The sequence below is a fragment of the Heptranchias perlo genome, chromosome 14 (assembly GCF_035084215.1).
Source record: "Heptranchias perlo isolate sHepPer1 chromosome 14, sHepPer1.hap1, whole genome shotgun sequence".
Taxonomy (NCBI): Eukaryota; Metazoa; Chordata; class Chondrichthyes; order Hexanchiformes; family Hexanchidae; genus Heptranchias; species Heptranchias perlo.
Window position 1 is genome coordinate 9,881,929 of NC_090338.1, and position 18,685 is coordinate 9,900,613.

The 18,685-nt window shown below is 42.4% G+C and overlaps 1 protein-coding gene across 1 annotated transcript in view; it reads right to left on the reverse strand.

Moving 5' to 3' along the window:
* The window catches only part of LOC137332311 (protein diaphanous homolog 1-like), a 347,604-nt gene that overhangs the window by 242,925 nt on the left and 85,994 nt on the right, over positions 1-18,685 (reverse strand). The window contains exons 9-11 of the mRNA XM_067996041.1: positions 13,030-13,138; positions 11,120-11,230; positions 9,755-9,873 (exon numbers count right to left, since the gene is read on the reverse strand). Coding sequence (XP_067852142.1) covers positions 9,755-9,873; positions 11,120-11,230; positions 13,030-13,138 — 339 coding nt within the window. The remainder of the gene's footprint in view (positions 1-9,754; positions 9,874-11,119; positions 11,231-13,029; positions 13,139-18,685) is intronic.

An 18,685-nucleotide genomic window follows, 5' to 3' on the forward strand; every position in this document is an offset into this window, starting at 1 on the left:
GCACTTCCTTCCTGTCGACGATACTCCCACCTGCACTTCCTTCGTCGATGATACTGTGACCTGCACTTTCTTTACCTTTACGACACTTTAAAACGTGTTTCAGCTCAACTCCTGAAATAAAACAGGAAATTCGGGAAATAGGGATTTCTAATGAAGGGTCAAACCCAAAATTGGGACCCATCTTTTCACTTGAATATGCCGACTGACCCAGTGTGCATTTCCAGTATTTTCCATTTTTATCTCAGATTTTCAACATTTCATTTTTTGTTTCATCTTCTTATTTTTTTTAAAACTCTTAGTTCAGTTCGTAGAGGATGCAAAACAGAGATACCCGCATAGATGGAACCAGTTTAAAAAAGGCAAAACTCAACTAAGGCGTTACAGCAGCCCAGAAATGAGTTATCCCTAGCATCTGACGGTTGGTTTGGGGCAGCAGTTAATTGTGTGTAAATGGGTTTCTGTCAGTATAGCAGGCCAAGATGACCTCAGAGCGGGAGTATAACTGAACTAACGAAGCAATGCCACTGGGTCACAAGCCTTTCCTTTTTACGCAAAATGAATAATTTGCTGTCATAGAATAAGAAGATTATTTTGGGAAATTTATGCATGAGGCAGACACACTGATTGGTAATCACATTAGGTTGTTTGAAGGATTCACAGACAGTGTGGCCATTATATACCTAATATCAACCTTCAATGCAAAATTAAGAGAGAAATGTGCCTTGAATGTTATAAAGCCACAGAATTTAAATGATTTTATGTACTACCATCATAATTACAGGGTCTTTAATATCCCCCCATTATCACTGCACAATCCTTACATCTGCTTGTGAAATAGCAACATCCTTTTCTCCCCACTCCCCTCTATTCATTTGCAATTATAATTAAAGGAGACGGAATGCCTTACCTGAAGCTAGACACTCTCTTTTTCAAGGAAAAAATAAAATTTGCATAACAATTATCATCTCAATAGCCCAATCACTTCTCCCAATCAAAAATAATACCACCTAATGATTACAAATTTTAAAAAGTGCTACAAAAAGTTTAATTAACTCTTTAATCTCTGCTCAGGGGCTCAATTTACATGGAAGAACTGCAAATATAAAAATTAGATTTAAAATCTTCAATATTTTAAAATAGAAATGTGAATTATTCCCCCCTCCCGATATTTAGTGGGTAAACTGCAAATCTAAATCACACAGATCAAAACGTCCCAGTTTCAATCCTTGGTCTGCGCTGAGTTAGCTGATATCTGGAAGGTTATGCTGATAGAGTTTGATCAAGAGGGGTGGGAGGAGGCCAGTGAGGAGCATAAACAATGGCATGGACCTGTTGGGCCAAATGGCCTGGTTTCTGTACTGTATATTCTATGTAAAAACTCTGAGTTAGCTGGTCTCAGCCAGACCAACACTTGGCCTCAATGCCCATGGACTATGCAGCGACAACACCTGTTGGTATGCGTGGGCATCGGGTGAGGACAGGATGGGATGTTGTCCTACGATTGAAACAAAACAACCAGGTAAACTTGCGCGTGCAGAATGGTCACTTGAGTAGGGTTGGGGAAGGGGATCGCCTTTCCCTGGGGAATCTTAACCCAGCACGACTAGAAACATGGGACTCAAAGGAGACGGGCGCCAGGATGAAACATTAGAGAGGAGAAACAGGTGCACAAAGGACTGGGAGGGACAAATAGCACTAAAGAATAGTTCAGAAATAGGAGGGATCAGACAGGGGCAAATGCAAGGCAACCTAAGATTATTTTGGATTGCGTGTGCGTGAATGCACGTAGCATGGTTAATAAGAACATAAGAAATAGGAGGAGTAGGCCAATCGGCCCCTCGAGCCTGCTCCGCCATTCAATAAGATCATGGCTGATCTGATCCTAACCTCAAATCTAAATTCATGTCCAATTTCCTGCCCATTCCCCATAACCCCTAATTCCCTTTACTTCTAGGAAACTGTCTATTTCTGTTTTAAATTTATTTAATAATGTAGCTTCCACAGCTTCCTGGGGCAGCAAATTCCACAGACCTACCACCCTCTGATTGAAGAAGTTTCCCCTCATCTCAGTTTTGAAGGAGCTGCCCCTTATTCTAAGATTATGCCCCCTAGTTCTAGTTTCACCCATCCTTGGGAACATCCTTACCGCATCCACCCGATCAAGCCCCTTCACAATCTTATATGTTTCAATAAGATCGCCTCTCATTCTTCTGAACTCCAATGAGTAGAGTCCCAATCTACTCAACCTCTCCTCATATGTCCACCCCCTCATCCCCGGGATTAACCGAGTAAACCTTCTTTGTACTGCCTCGAGAGCAAGTATGGACACCAAAACTGTATGCAGTATTCTAGGTGCGGTCTCACCAATACTTTATATAACTGCAGCAATACCTCCCTGTTTTTATATTCTATCCCCCTAGCAATAAAAGCCAACATTCCGTTGGCCTTCTTGATCACCTGCTGCACCTGCATACAAACTTCTTGATTTTCTTGCACTAGGACCCCCAGATCCCTTTATACTGCAGTACTTTCCAGTTTCTCGCCGTTAAGATAATAACTTGCTCTCTGATTTTTCCTGCCAAAGTGCAGAACCTCACATTTTCCAATATTGTATTGCATCTGCCAAATCTCCACCCACTCACCCAGCCTATCTATATCCCCTTGTAGGTTTTTTATGTCCTCCTCACTCTCTACTTTCCCTCCCATAAGGTTGGTGAGCTGCAGGCTCAAGTTGCCACGTGGAACTATGATATATTGGTAATAACAGAGGCCTGGCTCAAAGAATGGGAGGATTGAGTATTTTATATTCCTGGCTACAAAGTATTCAGGAAGATAGGGAAGGAAAGAAAGGAGAGGGGATGGCATAATAAGTTTTAACTTACTTTAAAAATGAAAAAAAAGTTCTTTACCCATTTATATTTAAACATTTTCAACAGCCTTTTGCAATGACTAAGTGAAGAAGTTTTTCCTTTTTCTGTTTTTTTTTTACCACTCCCAGGAGATTACATGGCTGTTGAGGGTGGGAAGTGTCTGGTCATGATACTCCAGGCATCATTCGTGTGGGGCGGGCTCGATGGACAAGTTGGTCTTTTCCTGCCCAGCATTTTCGTATGTTCGCATAACTATTTCCCAGATTTTTTTTTCTCTGAAATGCCGTAGGGATTTTTAATGTGTTTTTTTTTGCTTCTCCCAATAGATTGCAGGACTGCTGGTGGGAGGGACTCCTGGGGGTCACAATACTGAGTTGCATCATGACTGTTTGGGTCGACTTGATGGACCAGCTGGTCTTTTCATATGTTCATATTTTGCAATTTGTTTGAAATTTCCAGTTGTGTGCTGAACGATGTGTGCAGCTAACTCACAGAATATCATACAAGAATAAAACTCTACCATCCAAATCCCAATAGCACAAACACTCAACACTGTCTGACTTTTGCCCATAACTAAAAAGAATAGGTTTTCCCAAAAGTTAATATATAGTTTTGCTATCTGGAAAATTGTAGTTTACTTTCCCACCCATCTCAGCAATTAACTCTCTCTCAAATATTCCCTCCATGATTTCGCCCCCCCCTCTTTCAGTAGCCTCCTCCAGCCTGACAACCCCAAGAGGTCTCTTCGCTCCTCCAATTCTGGCCTCTTGCGCATCCCCAATTTCCTTCGCCCCACCTTCAGCTGCCTAGGCCCTAAACCTCTCCCTCCTCCTTTAATACACTCCTTAAAACCTACCTCTTTGACTAAGCTTTTGGTCACCTGTCCTGATGGCACCTTCTTCTGCTCGGTGTCAATTTTTGTCTAATTACGCTCCCGTGAAGCGTCTTGGGATGTTTACTACGTTAAAGATGCTATATAAACGTACGTAGTTGTTGTACCCATAAGTCCATTCCCGAGTGTTGATTTTATCACGTTTTACCAGAAAACTTTCCTGGTTCACTCTGTGCAGAAGTTTCTTGACATGACAAGATAATTATGGAAATAGAAAGCCATTCGGCCTATCGTTATTCATCCATCCAGAAAGACCCTACAGTCCGCACTGCAGGATCCAATTGCTCTTTAAATGATTCCAGGGCTTTTGGCTCCATCTATTTTACCTGGAAATTCCATTCATTCTGTTGATTACTCTGTGTGAAGGACTTCCAGGTGCATCAGTCCTTAAATTGCCTTTTACCAGTGATTACCAATGTCTCCTTGTTCCACTCTCGCAACTTAATTTAAAATAGTCTTCCAGTTTGACTTTCCCGTACCCTCAACCATTCTTTTTACCTCTAAGATCACCTCTCAGACACCTCCTTTCCATGTTGAAAAGCCCAAGTGTCTCCAGTCTTTCCGCACAAGTCAGACATTTGACACTACAGATCAGCCTCATGGTTCTTCTGTTTCTTTCGCCTCTCCCAGGAGATCACATGGCTTTAGGGTGGAGTGGGGAGTGTATTGTGATAGTCAAGGCATCGCAGTTGTGTGGGACAGGCTGGATGGATCAGAGGGTCTTTTCCTGTCAGTCATTGTTCGTATGCACTGCCTCCAGTGCTTGAATGTCTCCCTCGTGTCTTGGCAACCAGAACTGAACGCAGTACTCAAGATGCGGTCTGACCAGAGCACTAGATGGTTTGGTCAGGACTCCCTGCCTTATATTCTACTATTTTGGCTATGCGTTTACCAGCCCCAAACCTGTATAGTTGAAAGGCTTAAAATAGATATACTACTGAAAAACCCCCAATGAGTTAACGTAGGCTGCTTACTAACCCTAATGGCCTTGAAGTTTGTCGTTAAAGCCTTCACTTAAAATTGCAATTCACTCATGATAACATGTATCACTTGCCATGAAAGCTTGAAAACCTTTTTGTAAAACAAAAGTCAAACTCCATCACTTTCACTGAACGTAGTTTAAACATAGATCCCTAAAAATACCAGTGATCAATTACAAAGCCACGACTATGCACTTAAATTTGATCCCGGCAACATTAACAACAGCCGACAATGGCATGCAGATATGGTTTACTATGATATCCTACAGGGATTTAAAAAGAAAAAAAAAATCAAGGAAAGGCTTGGATTCATGATATCCATTACATTCATAACTTCTGTGATGTTTTCCATTCTTCAGTATTAGCAAAACACTCCATATTATCAAAAGTGCCACATTGGCCTTGTATTTTGAAATCCACATTAAACGTGTCTCCATACTAAAGAAAACGTTCACAGAATCATACAGCACAGGAGACCATTCGGCCCATCGTGCCTGTACCTGCCCATTCTCCTGGCTCTTTCCCCGTAGCCCTGCAAATTTTTCCTTTTCAAGTATTTATCCAATTCCCTTTTAAAAGTTATTATTGAAACGACTGCCACCACCCTTTCAGGCAGTGAATTACAGATCATAACAACTCGCTGTGTGTAAAAAAAAAAATTTCTCCTCCTCTCACTCCTGGTAATTATCTTAAATCTGTGTCTTTGGTTACCGACCCTCCTGTCAGTTTCTTGCTATCTACTCTATCAAAACAGAACAGAACTGTTCTGTTCTGAGTTAACTGATTTCAGCTGAGGTAGCAGAAGGAGAAGTTACAAAATGGCCTCAGCACCCCTGGGTGGTGGGGAAAAAAATACACAGTCGGGGTTCCCGCTCATCTGAACAGCGACCCCTGCTGGGGCTGCATGTGGCTGGGCCTCTGTTGAGCATCTGCTGTCTCCCTCCCCTCTCCAAATAGCTGAACAGTCCATCAACATTCACCAACTAGACTCGCGCCTGAGGAATGAATAATTGGGTGAGGCACAGGAGACTGACAAGGTCCATGTCCCAACACGGGTTAAAGCTTTCAGAAAGTGGAGAAATTTGTGGTAGAAAAATAACTATCATGATTAAAACTGACTTTGGATTCTGTTGAATAAATATTCATGTAATTGAGGTTTTAAAAAAAAAAATAGCGACCATACATTGCGGTCGTCTTTCTGTCCATTAATTGCCACCCCAAATCTATTTTGAGAGATTCAGGCCGATGATGCTTAGCATCAAGTAAATTGTGGACTGACGCAGCTGAAGGCTTACGGCAGGATCAATGCTTCAGTTACGGCTGAATGCTAGCAGCTCAGACAAGGACATTCCACGGATGAGATACGTATCCATTTTGTGCAGGCGCCACTGCGTTTATGATTTGAAGGTCTGTTTTCACCACAACGTGGCCCCTAACAGTGAATGGAGATCCGAACCAGATGTTTTTAGCACAAACTCATGGAAGTTACTGGGGTTGGAGGGGGGACCTTCCTATTGCTGTAGTTTTGCTGCCCCCATGTGGTATGGGCCCATAATAGCAACCAGTAATACACTGGTTGATGGAACTGAAAACTTTAGCTGTTTTTTGTTAATGGACAAAGGCAATGAAATTTGAAAGCCACATACAGTACTATATTCAGGCCCCATTCACACACTAGGCATTTTGTTTGAACTGCGCATAATTTATAGGACAGATTTGTTCTGTGTCTACTTGAAACTGGAGCAAAACCGCAGACAACACTAAAATCAATTTACTTCCAATTCTGGAGACACTGGGTCACATTCCATTCACTGCAACCCTTAAGGATATAACAAAAATAGAAATACAAAGTGATCAGGCAAAAATAAAACCACCACTGCATAAGAAGTGGTTTGAATGGAGAATCCTTTAAAAGACTAATACTATATACTCAGACACACTAATGTACTATAAGTAAAAAAATTAAAATCTGCAAAAATTGCTCATAAAACAAAGATGTACAGGACCTATAAAGACATTTGCAGTTCACCTGGTCAATCTCAAAAGTTTTAAAAAAAACACACCGTATCTCTGTGATATTAGTTTTGTATTGTTCTAGCAAAGAGCAGGCTCAGACATCATGGGGTGAATTTCCTCCTTCTGCACTATAAACTTCTACTGTTTCTTTTCTCAAAAAAAAAATTAGCTTCCACTTGAATTTGCTGACATTACCCGCCTCTGTGTTAAGGTCAGGGTCTGGGCATTTTGTGTTAAGTTTTTAAAGCCTGCTCATTTTCCCTCTTTTGAGTTCAAGTCCATGTTGGAGTTTAGAGTTTGTGGTTATGTCCAGCAGTTTATCAAGGTTCAGTTTTATAGTTATCTCTTAGAATCTTGAACTTTGAGAATGTCACCCTGAAATTTCTTTTCTCCAGTGTAAATATCCCCAGCTATCTTAGTCTTCCCTTGTAGCTCACATAACTAATAACCAGCAGTAATTCAATTGCGCTCTTCTGTACCTATTTCCAAAGCCAGATTGTCTCCGTTGGAGTAGGGTACCAGTAGTGGAACCAAACCAGCATTCTATACAAGCCGACCATTACCACTTGGCCTTGCACTCTGCTTACTATCGCCCCAAGATCGGGTTTACTGCTGTCTTACACTGCGCAAATAGCATCAGCGATTCCTCTCCAGTGTTGTGTCCTACTGCCCATCTCGTATTCCCACTGGTTACTCCCCTTTCTCTTCTGTCTCATGAGCTTGCATTTGTCCAAATTAAACAACAGCCGTCACTTGCCGGCTAATTCCCCACGATCGATCTGGATCGCTCTGTATTTCATCTATCGGTTCTATTATTTGCAGCCAATCTCCTCCACCTCCCGGTTTGGTATCAGCGTATATATAACTTCAAGAAATCCCACTTTATATGTTCCGAATCAGATACCAAAGCCTGAAAAATTGTGAATACTTAGGTTTATTCCTTCATGGAAACATAGGGAGAAACTGTTTCCACTGGCAGGAGGGTCGATAACCAGGGGACACAGATTTAAGGTAATTGGCAAAAAAAAGAGGGGCAATATGCATAAATTGTTTTATGCAGCGAGTTGTTACGATCTGGAATGCACTGCCTGAAAGAGTGGTGGAAGCAGATTCAATAGTAACTTCCAAAAGGGTGTTGGATAAAAACTTAAAAATTTGCAAGGCTGTGGGGAAAGAGCAGGGGGAGTGGGACTAAATTGGATAGCTCTTTCAAGGAGCCAGCACAGGCACAATGGGGCGAATTGTCTCCTTGTGTGCTGTATGATTCTATCTCCTCTGTACTTGTTACTACATAGTTTAACACAAGTGCTGAGAGAATATACTTGCCAGACCTGGCGTAACTGCAAATGAAACCCATAAATGTATAAATAATTGTGGGTTGCCATTTAACTTAATTGTGCCTTGTTAGTCCCTCGCTTGTTTTCTTGAGGTTTTCATGATGTTCAAAATAAACAGGTTTTCTCTGAATTTACCCTGTTTTTTGAGCTTGAATTCACCCCCTCCCCTCACCTCGATTTTCTCCTAGTTTTGATGCCGAAAATAAAGTGAAAAACATCTAAAACAACATTGGGCTAAGATCGGCAGTGAAAAGTCCTTACACATGTGTTCTGAGACAGAAGGAAACACTCAACTTGTTGACAGTTAAAAAGAGGGGATGCAAAAAAAAACAACAATCACAGAGTACGCCTAAATAAAGGAAGCCCGTTGAATTTTGTTTATCTGCTGAAGCTACATCAGCTCCCAAGTGACGCAATGTTTGGACAACTCACTGACAGAAACACAGTTGCCAGGAAGCCCATTTGCAAAAGAAACCAAGGTTAGAATTTTCCCTTCAAAATGCAAGACAGGAAATTTCTAACCCAAGGGTGATGAGAAGTCACTTTCAGTTTTTGACACAATGCTGCAAACCTTCCACAGTTTGCATATTGTAAATTAGCTCAACAGGAAGGAATCTATAAACAATTTTATTTCCACGGGGTGGACTACAGTCCTCACACCCAAACTCAAACTAAAATTCACATAAAACTATTGCATAACAGTATAGTGGTAACTTTCGATCAGTTCATTAACCCTTATAGTTTAAGTAACAAATGGGCTTTTAATGTGGCGAATCCCATGATGGAAAGCTAGAGGAAAAACACAGCCAATGATTAAAGCTACCTTGGAGACCTATATACCACACACCAGGCCTGATTGCCATCATCACCTAACACTAATTAGATTTTTGCAGCACATCCCATTAGAGTGCTTTGTTCAGTCTCAAAATCGATGGCATTCGAATGTGCACGTATACTACTTACCAAAGTTTATACTGCCAGCACCTCCCGCATCGCTCCCATTCCTTCGAGGCAGTAATGGTCCACTAACGAGGGAGCAACAACAACTTGCATTTATACAACACCTCTAATGTAGTAAAACGTCCCGAGGCAGGCATTTCTTATGTCACTAGGTACCCAGATTCAAACAGATACATGCAGTGGCACAGGCAAGAATACAAAGCAGATTGTTCCAATTACCCGTATTGTGCAGACCATTCTGTGGGGTCAGGGCAAGGAGAGTGGCACTAGAGAGCACCGCGGGGGTAAAATACAACAGTATCTACACCAGGCAAATCAGGCCATGTTTAGAAAAGGTACAGGGTACTTATAGCACCCCGAGAGGATAGGAGAGCGGGACTGGACCGGAAACACATGGGAGTAACTGAGTGACCTTATTCTGATATAAAGTTTTATTTCAAAACAATTTGGTTTTTGGGAAGCAGGATTCGAAGTTCAACAAATTCCGCTAGAACCAAATAAAACCAGGTGACTGCCCAGCCTGATCACCGTACTCAAAGTTTGGGCAAATTTAACTGTTCATCTCTGCGTAAAGAGGGAAGCTTCAACACCTCGTCTGTTGCCACGGTTACAGTTTTCTTGAAAAACTAAAGCTAACTTTGTGAAACACGCACAGCCACACAGCTACCCGGCGCCACCAAGCGCCATTGAGAAGGATATTCCATTTCTATCCGAATATCATCCAGCCGGTTTTTCAAATCATCTGAATCTTCCTCCCCGTGCTCATCAAAAACATTCAGCTGCACATTAAGCTCTTCTGTTTCAATCTTTCTCAATTCCTAAAAAAAAATAGTAAGTGAGACAATATTACAGATTCCTCTACGTGCTTGTGAATACTTCTGAAGTTTGAACACTTTATGTCCTAGAGTACTAAAATGTGTGGACTTAAAAAAAAACTTATAAACTTAATATGAATGTTTGGGTCAAGGTCCCTGTAAGGAGGCAAGTTTTTTTATTAAAAGTTTTTAAAGACGATATGAGAAAGGAGACTTCATATGGGGTCAGCTTTCACGTGTACGCTGATGATACCGAGCTTAACTTCTTCCCCACCTCCCGTGACCCCTTCACTGCCTCTGTGCTGTCAGATTGCTTGTCCACCACGCAATCTTGGATCACCACGATTTCCCCGCAGTTAAATATTGGAAAGACCGAAGCCGTTATTTTCAGCCCCTGCCACAAACTCCGTTCCCTCGCCACCCATTCCATCCGCCCCCCCTCCCCCACAACCATTCACGGCCACTGTCCCAGGCAGAACCAAACCGTTTGCAACCTCAGAAGCCTATTAAGGCCACAAAGTGAGCCTTCGACCCCTTATACTCTCCATCACAAAGACCAAATACTTCCACCCCAATAACATTGTCCACCTCCGCCCCTACCTCAGCCATTCTGCCGTCGAAACCCTCATTTGTGCTTTTGTCACTTCCAATGCTCTCTTAACAGGCCTCCCATCCTTCACCCTCCATAAACCTCAGCTCATCCAAAACTCTGCTGCCTGTGTCCCATTCCGTAACTAGTTCCATTCGCCTATCATCCCTGTGCTTGCTGACCTACACTGGCTCTTAGTTCCCCAACACCTCATATTTAAAATTCCCATTCGTGTGTTCAAATCTCACCATAGCCTCATCCATCCCCATCTCTGTAACCTTCCTCAGCATTACGTTTCCCCGCTGCACCCCCCCCAACCCCCAAGCTCTTCGTTCTTCTGGCTCTGACGGCCCCCCTCCCTTTGCCCTACCACTGATAGCATTACCTTCAGCCACTTGGGCCACATGCTCTGGAATTTCCTACCGGAACCACAACATTTCTCCACCTCCCTCTCCTCCTTTAACACCCTCCTTAAAACCTACCTCAGTGACTAAGTTTTTGATCAACTCGCCTAATGGCTCCTTCTGTGGCTTTGGCGTCCGATTTTTATTTTCCTTACAAGTCATCTACCCATTTTAAATTGTTGCAAGTTTGTACGTACATCGTTCATTTAAAATTTCATAAGAGGCCGAAAACCCAGAGGATAACGAGAGCGCTCACCGGTAAGACTTGATTGAGACCTGAACGCATGAATTCGCTCCGCAAGTGAATTCTGAAGTCAAGTTCGTCAGCGGGAATGATGAGGGCATTAATAAACTGCATGCATGCCACCTGACCCAAAAAAAAGAATTCCAGAGCAGTTAAAAGAAAATTGTATCGTTGGTGCCTCGTTACTGAAATCCAATCATTATTACAAAAGAAACATAAACAGCAGAGATAATTTGAAGAAACAGCATGATTGTTGAGGAAGGATCCCCAGGCTGATCCGTGCCGAGTCAGCTGTTCTCAGCCAGAGCAACGGTTGGTGGCCCAGAGAAGAAAAGAATCAGTCGAGGTTCCTGCACCTGAATGTTCTGAGGAACAAAGGAACAGGAGAAGGCCATTCAGCCCCTCGAGCCTGTTCCACCATTCAATTAGATTATGGCTGATCTGTATCTAAACTCCATTTACCAGCCTTGGTTCCGTAACCCTTAATATCCTTGCCTAACAAAAATCTACCAATCTCAGTTTTGAAATTTTCAACTGACCCCCAACCTCAACAGCTTTTTTGGGGGGGAAGAGAGTTCTTGATTTCCACTACCCTCTTTGTGAAGAAGTGCTTCCTGACATCCCCCCTGGATGGCCTGGCTCTAATTTTAAGGTTATGCTCCCTTGTTCTGGACTCTCTCAACAGAGGAAATAGTTTCTTCCAATCTCCCTTTTACCTCCTTCAATCATCTTATACACCTCAATTAGTTCACCCCATAATCTTCTGCACTCAAGGAAAGACAAGCCTAGTCTATGCAACCTGCCCTCATGATTTAACCCTTTTGGCCCCTTTTGGAAAAGAGGCATAGGAGGCAGTCAAGCCAGGTCAGCCTTGATCCACCCCATGGTCTGCCTATACTCACTGTCAAGGCTCACTTATGAAAACGGCCATTTGGGCAAGGTACTGGAGGGGCTGCCAGTGTTCAGGGGATCAAACTCCAGGAAAAAAAAAATCAGGAAAGGAGGGAGAGGACGTAGGAAAAGGCAAAACCAAAAATAAATATTGCAAAACTATGAGGAAACCAGTTGTTCCAGACTCTGTCATTCTCCGCGAAGTGACACTTTAAAAAAATAATTTGTTCTCATACATGTGGGCATCGCAGGCAGGGCCAGCATTTATTGTCCATCCCCTAGCTGCCCTGAGTTGATGGTTGCAGATGTTCTTCTAGAACCGCTGCAGTCCATTATTTGTAGCGGTTTGATACAACTGAGTGGCTTATCAGAGACCAGAGGCAGTTAAGATACAACCATGTTGGTATGGGACTAGAAAGGTCTACCAAGTCCCTTTGTGCAGGCACAAGTGGTGATTTCAGGGACTTCCTTCCTTAAAAATGCAGTCCCTCAGCTGGAAGAGTAACAGGCTTGAAAACACCTCCTAAACCCATGTCCCGTAATGAGGCTCCGAGTTCGGTCAACAGCAGGTGTAAGTACTAAGGGGAAAATCCAAATTAAATCATTGTTTTGGCGCTCTCACCCTTCGCCCCCTTCCCCCACTCATACGCTGTAGAGAGAGACTTCACTGGTGTGAGATGTTCCACCAAAGAGGTCCAGCCGAGGAACAGCAGCAACTTACTTAAGTCATAGTGCCAGGTTTTTAGCCTGCATCTAGCAGATCCATATATTTCATACATAACACCATATTTAAAAAGGAGAGCAGCACTAAAAAAAAAAGCAGCTCCATTACCACCACGACGCATGTGCACACACCTAATTCCGAAAAGAATAGAGGGTACACTCAAAGTATAACAGCACCAATAAAAGAGGTACTAACCTTCCATCAAAAGCAAATTTAGAACAGCAACATAAATCAAACATGAAACCAATTTTTTTTTTTAAATGGACTGTGTTTTTCCCCCATTTGTCTTTTCAGAAGTATGACTTACCTTCAGTGGTATGCTCTGTTCGATCTTCAATCCATCCAACAGTGGTTTGAACCTTTCACTATCCTTCTGCTCTGCTCTCTCCGTCAGTGCTTCCAGTACTTTTTCATGTCTGGAAAGGAAGAGTGTTAACAGAAACCTGTGTTAAGCAGCCGCTAATAATTCCACATTTCCAATAATCACTTCACAACGTACAGCTAACCTTTCTAATTTCAACTCCCTTTTTAACATTCATATCTTATTACATATCTTATTGTAAGCAAAACCCCTTCACAAAATTGTAATTTAATATATATATAAAAAAAATAATTGAGTTACGCATGTGCAAATATTAGCAGCACTTTGAGGGTTTAAACCTCATCCTGGGAGGAGGTGTGGAGACTTGGCTGCAACGGACGACAGCTATAGGAAATGCCGTCCTTTGAATGAGATGTTGTAGGAACATAGGAACGAAAGTAGGCCATTCAGCCCCTCAAGCCTGTTCCGCCATTCAAGTAGATCATGGCTAATCTGTATCTTAACGCCATCTACCCGCCTTGGTTCTGTAATCTTTAATATCCTTGCCTAATAAAAATCTATCAATGTCAGTTTTTAAATTTTCAATTGACCTAGCTTTTTGAGGGAGAGTGTTCCAGATTTCCACTACCCTTTGTGTGAAGAAGTGCTTCCTGACATCACCCCTGAACGGCCTAGCTCTAAATTTAAGGTTATGCCCCTTGTTCTGGACTCCCCGATCAGAGGAAAGAGTTTCTCTCTATCTACCCTATCAAATCCTTTAATCATCTTAAACTCTTCAATTAGATCACCCCTTAATCTTCTATACTCAAGTGAGTACAATTGTAAACAATTTTACAACACCAAGTTATAGTCCAACAATTTTATTTGAAATTCACAAGCTTTCGGAGGCTTCCTCCTTCCTCAGGTGAACGTGGAAATGAAATCCTCGAACCTTTCGCATTTATAAATCACAGAACAATGCCTGGTGATTACAGATAGTCTTTCCAACTGCCCGTTGCCAAGGCAATCACAGTGTGCAGACAGAGAGGTGTTACCAACAGGGCCATCAAATATACAAACAACCAAAAAAAAGAGGCAGAAACATAGAAACATCCGGAAGGAAGAGAAAGACAGCAAATGACCCGTTATATTAAAAATAGATAACTTTTGTTCGTTGGTGGGGTTACGTGTAGCGTGACATGAACCCAAGATCCTGGTTGAGGCCGTCCTCATGGGTGCGGAACTTAGCTATCAATTTCTGCTCGACGATTTTGCGTTGTCGTGTGTCTCGAAGGCCGCCTTGGAGAATGCTTACCCGAAGGTCGGTGGCTGAATGTCCTTGACTGCTGAAGTGTTCCCCGACTGGGAGGGAACCCTCCTGTCTGGCGATTGTTGCGCGGTGTCCGTTCATCCTTCATCAACGGATGAACGCACACCACGCAACAATCGCCAGACAGGAGGGTTCCCTCCCAGTTGGGGAACACTTCAGCAGTCAAGGACGTTCAGCCACCGACCTTCGGGTAAGCATTCTCCAAGGCGGCCTTTGAGACACACGACAACACAAAATCATCGAGCAGAAATTGACAGCCAAGTTCTGCACCCATGAGGACGGCCTCAACCAGGATCTTGGGTTCATGTCACGCTACACGTAACCCCACCAGCGAACAAAAGTTATCTGTTTTTAATATAACGGGTCATTTGCTGTCTTTCTCTTCCTTCCGGATGTTTCTGCCTCTCTCTCTCTCTCTGTTTTTTTTTGGTTGTTTGTATATTCGGTGGCCCTGTAGGTAACACCTCTCTGTCTGCACACTGTGATTGCCTTGGCAACGGGCAGTTGGAAAGACTACCTGTAATCACCAGGCATTGTTCTGTGATTTATAAATGCGAAAGGTTCGAGGATTTCATTTCCACATTCACCTGAGGAAGGAGGAAGCCTCCGAAAGCTTGTGAATTTCAAATAAAATTGTTGGACTATAACTTGGTGTTGTAAAATTGTTTACAATTGTCAACCCCAGTCCATCACCGGCATCTCTACAGCAAGTGAGTACAAGCCTAGTCTATGCAACCTGTCCTCATAATTTAACCCATTTAGCCCCAGTATCATTCTGTTGAATCTGTGCTGCACCCCCAAGGCCAATGTATCCTCCCTGAGATGCGGTGCCCAGAACTGAATGCAGTAATGCTGTCCACGGAAAAGATCCTACTGAACCAATCACAAAGAACAGATGACAGCTCCTGTGTTAGAGTCAATGCTGACCCAAAACTCCCAATATGCTGAACTCCTATTGTGTTAAAAGAATTAAGATGTCCAATTTTACAAGCTATTGGAGTGAAACATTGCAAGGTATGTGTGTAATCCTGTATCTCCAAATCAAACATCAGAGCTGTTAAGCTACATTACAGTACCATCGTTCAGACTAAATACAGAGTGGACCAGGTGTGGTCTCTACGACATTTAGCCTTAATAATCATTATGACATGTTAGCCGACCTAAGGCGTACGAGTTATCTGTACTGCAAACTGTGATATACAGAGTGCGTTGGTGCTGCAATGCTCCAATTCTGTAAGTCTTCTGTACATATTGTAAATCAAGAGAAAAACTCGAGCAATTATGTGCATTGTGTCACTGGAACCTCCAACTTGAACAGGCGAGCAATGCTACTCAGCCATACAGTATACATCGACAATCAACTATACTGATCGATATTAATCATTTGTGCTACTGCTGGATTTCAATGGATGTACTATTTTCCAATTGAATTGACTGATGTGTCATTCACTTCTAACCTAACATCCAGTATTTTTTTGCAAATCCAAGCAGATAGTTACCGTCTTAAAGAATTCCATTAGATTTGTGAGGCATGAATCCATGGCACCTGTGATCTTTAGATGATCATGGATAGATGGTATCCGATAAAATGATCAAGTGCTTGTTAGACTAACGGGACTATAATTTCCAGGTTCATCTATTTTTGAATGTCAAGATAACATTTGCTATTGCTCACTACTCAGTTATAGCTCTTTATATAAAATTTCAAAAAATATTCCTCTGAACCTCACCCAGTTCCCCTCTTATTTTCTTGATGGCTCTAGAGTGTATAATGTCTGGTCCAGATGCCTTCAATACATTTAATTTGCTATTTTTTTTATAACTCGTAATTCAATTATCTAAAAGCATTAAAGACTAGAGCTAAAAATAACTACATCCACAATTCATCAACAATCTTTGTTAATAGCTAAACAAAAAAAAATCCTTTGGCTCTCCCTTGCCACTATTTATGTTCCATTTTGCTAATGGCCTTTTAGGAGTATATTTTCCTCCATTCATTAGCGTTAGCAAAAAAGGCAGCGAGAGTACAAGACGGACAACCTGATTTGTGCTCGCAATAATATTAGCGAACAAAGGAAAGTATATTCCTTACTTAGAATCATAAAATCAAAGCACAGGAGGCCATTTGGTCCATCATGCCTGTGCTGGCACTCTGAAAGAGCTACCAATTAGTCCCACTCCCCTGCTCTTTCTCCATAGCCCTGCAAACGTTTCCTTTTTAAGTATATATCCAATTACCTTTTAAGAACATAAGAACATAAGAAATAGGAGCAGGAGTACGCCAATCGGCCCCTCGAGCCTGCTCAGCCATTCAATAAGATCATGGCTGATCTGATCCTAACCTCAAATCTAAATTCATGTCCAATTTCATGCCCGCTCCCCGTAACCCCTAATTCCCTTTACTTCTAGGAAACTGTCTATTTCTGTTTTAAATTTATTTAATGATGTAGCTTCCACAGCTTCCTGGGGCAGCAAATTCCACAGACCTACTACCCTCTGAGTGAAGAAGTTTCTCCTCATCTCAGTTTTGAAAGAGCAGCCCCTTATTCTAAGATTATGCCCCCTAGTTCTAGTTTCACCCATCCTTGGGAACATCCTTACCGCATCCACCCGATCAAGCCCCTTCACAATCTTATATGTTTCAATAAGATCGCCTCTCATTCTTCTGAACTCCAATGAGTAGAGTCCCAATCTACTCAACCTCTCCTCATATTTCCGCCCCCTCATCCCCGGGATTAACCGAGTGAACCTTCTTTGTACTGCCTCGAGAGCAAGTATGTCTTTTCTTAAGTATGGACACCAAAACTGTATGCAGTATTCCAGGTGCGGTCTCACCAATACCTTATATAACTGCAGCAATACCTCCCTGTTTTTATATTCTATCCCCCGAGCAATAAAAGCCAACATTCCATTGGCCTTCTTGATCACCTGCTGCGCCTGCATACTAACTTTTTGATTTTCTTGCACTAGGACCCCCAGATCCCTTTGTACTGCAGTACTTTCCAGTTTCTCGCCATTAAGACAATAACTTGCTCTCTGATTTTTCCTGCCAAAGTTCATAACCTCACATTTTCCAATATTGTATTGCATCTACCAAATCTCCGCCCACTCACCCAGCCTGTCTATATCCCCCTGCAGATTTTTTATGTCCTCCTCACTCTCTACTTTCCCTCCTATCTTTGTATCATCTGCAAACTTTGATATATTACACTCGGTCCCCTCCTCCAAATCATTAATATAGATTGTAAAGAGTTGGGGGCCCGGCACCGACCCCTGCAGAACACCACTGGCTACTGGTTGCCAGTCCGAGAATGAACCATCTATCCCAACTCTCTGCTTCCTGTTAGATAACCAATCCTCCACCCATGTCAGAATATTACCCCCAATCCAGTGATTCTTTATCTTGAGCAATAATCTTTTATGTGGCACCTTGTCGAATGCCTTCTGGAAGTCTAAATACACTACGTCCACTGGTTCCCCTTTATCCACCCTGTACGTTATGTCCTCAAAGAACTCAAGCAAATTTGTCAGACATGACTTCCCCTTCGTAAAGCCATGCTGACTTTGTCCTATTAAATTATGTTTATCCAAATGTTCCGCTACCTTTGAAAGTTAGTACTGAATCTGCTTCCACCGTTCTTTCGCTGAATAAAAGAGTTTCTTCTCATCACCCCCCTGGCTTTTTTGTCAATTATCTTAAACCTGTGTCATCTGGTTATCGACCCTCCTGCTAGTGGATACAGTTTCTCCATATCCACACTGTTAAAACCTCTCATAATTTTAAACACCTCTATTAAATCTCCCCTTAACCTTTTCTGCTCTAAGGAGAACAATCCCAGCTTCTCCAATCTCTCCACATAACTGAAGTCCCTCATCCCTGGTAGCATTCTAGTAAATCTGCTCTAAACCCTCACCTAGCCCTTGACATCTTTTCTACAGCATGGTACCCAGAATTGGACACAATACTCTAGCTAAAGCCTAACCAGTGATTTATTTCTTATGATATTTCTTTCAGTAACCCTGACTTTTATACAATCCATTTGTGGCAATCTTCCCTGTTCAATGCCTGTGCCATTGGTTTCCTCTTTCCAAGATCCATTTGAGCTTGCATCAGTCAATCCTCCAAAAGCCAAAAGTGACCCTGCAGTTACTGAGCCTTACTCTACAATTTTACATCAACTTGAAGAGGTAGCTTGCAGAAAGTTAACTGCAAATGACCAGAAGTGGCAGTTCAACTGCATCCTACGTTACTGAGGGAAGTAAGGGTGAAAATTGCAGACGCTCTGGCCACAATCGTCCAATCCTCCTTAGATATGGGGATGGGGCCAGAGG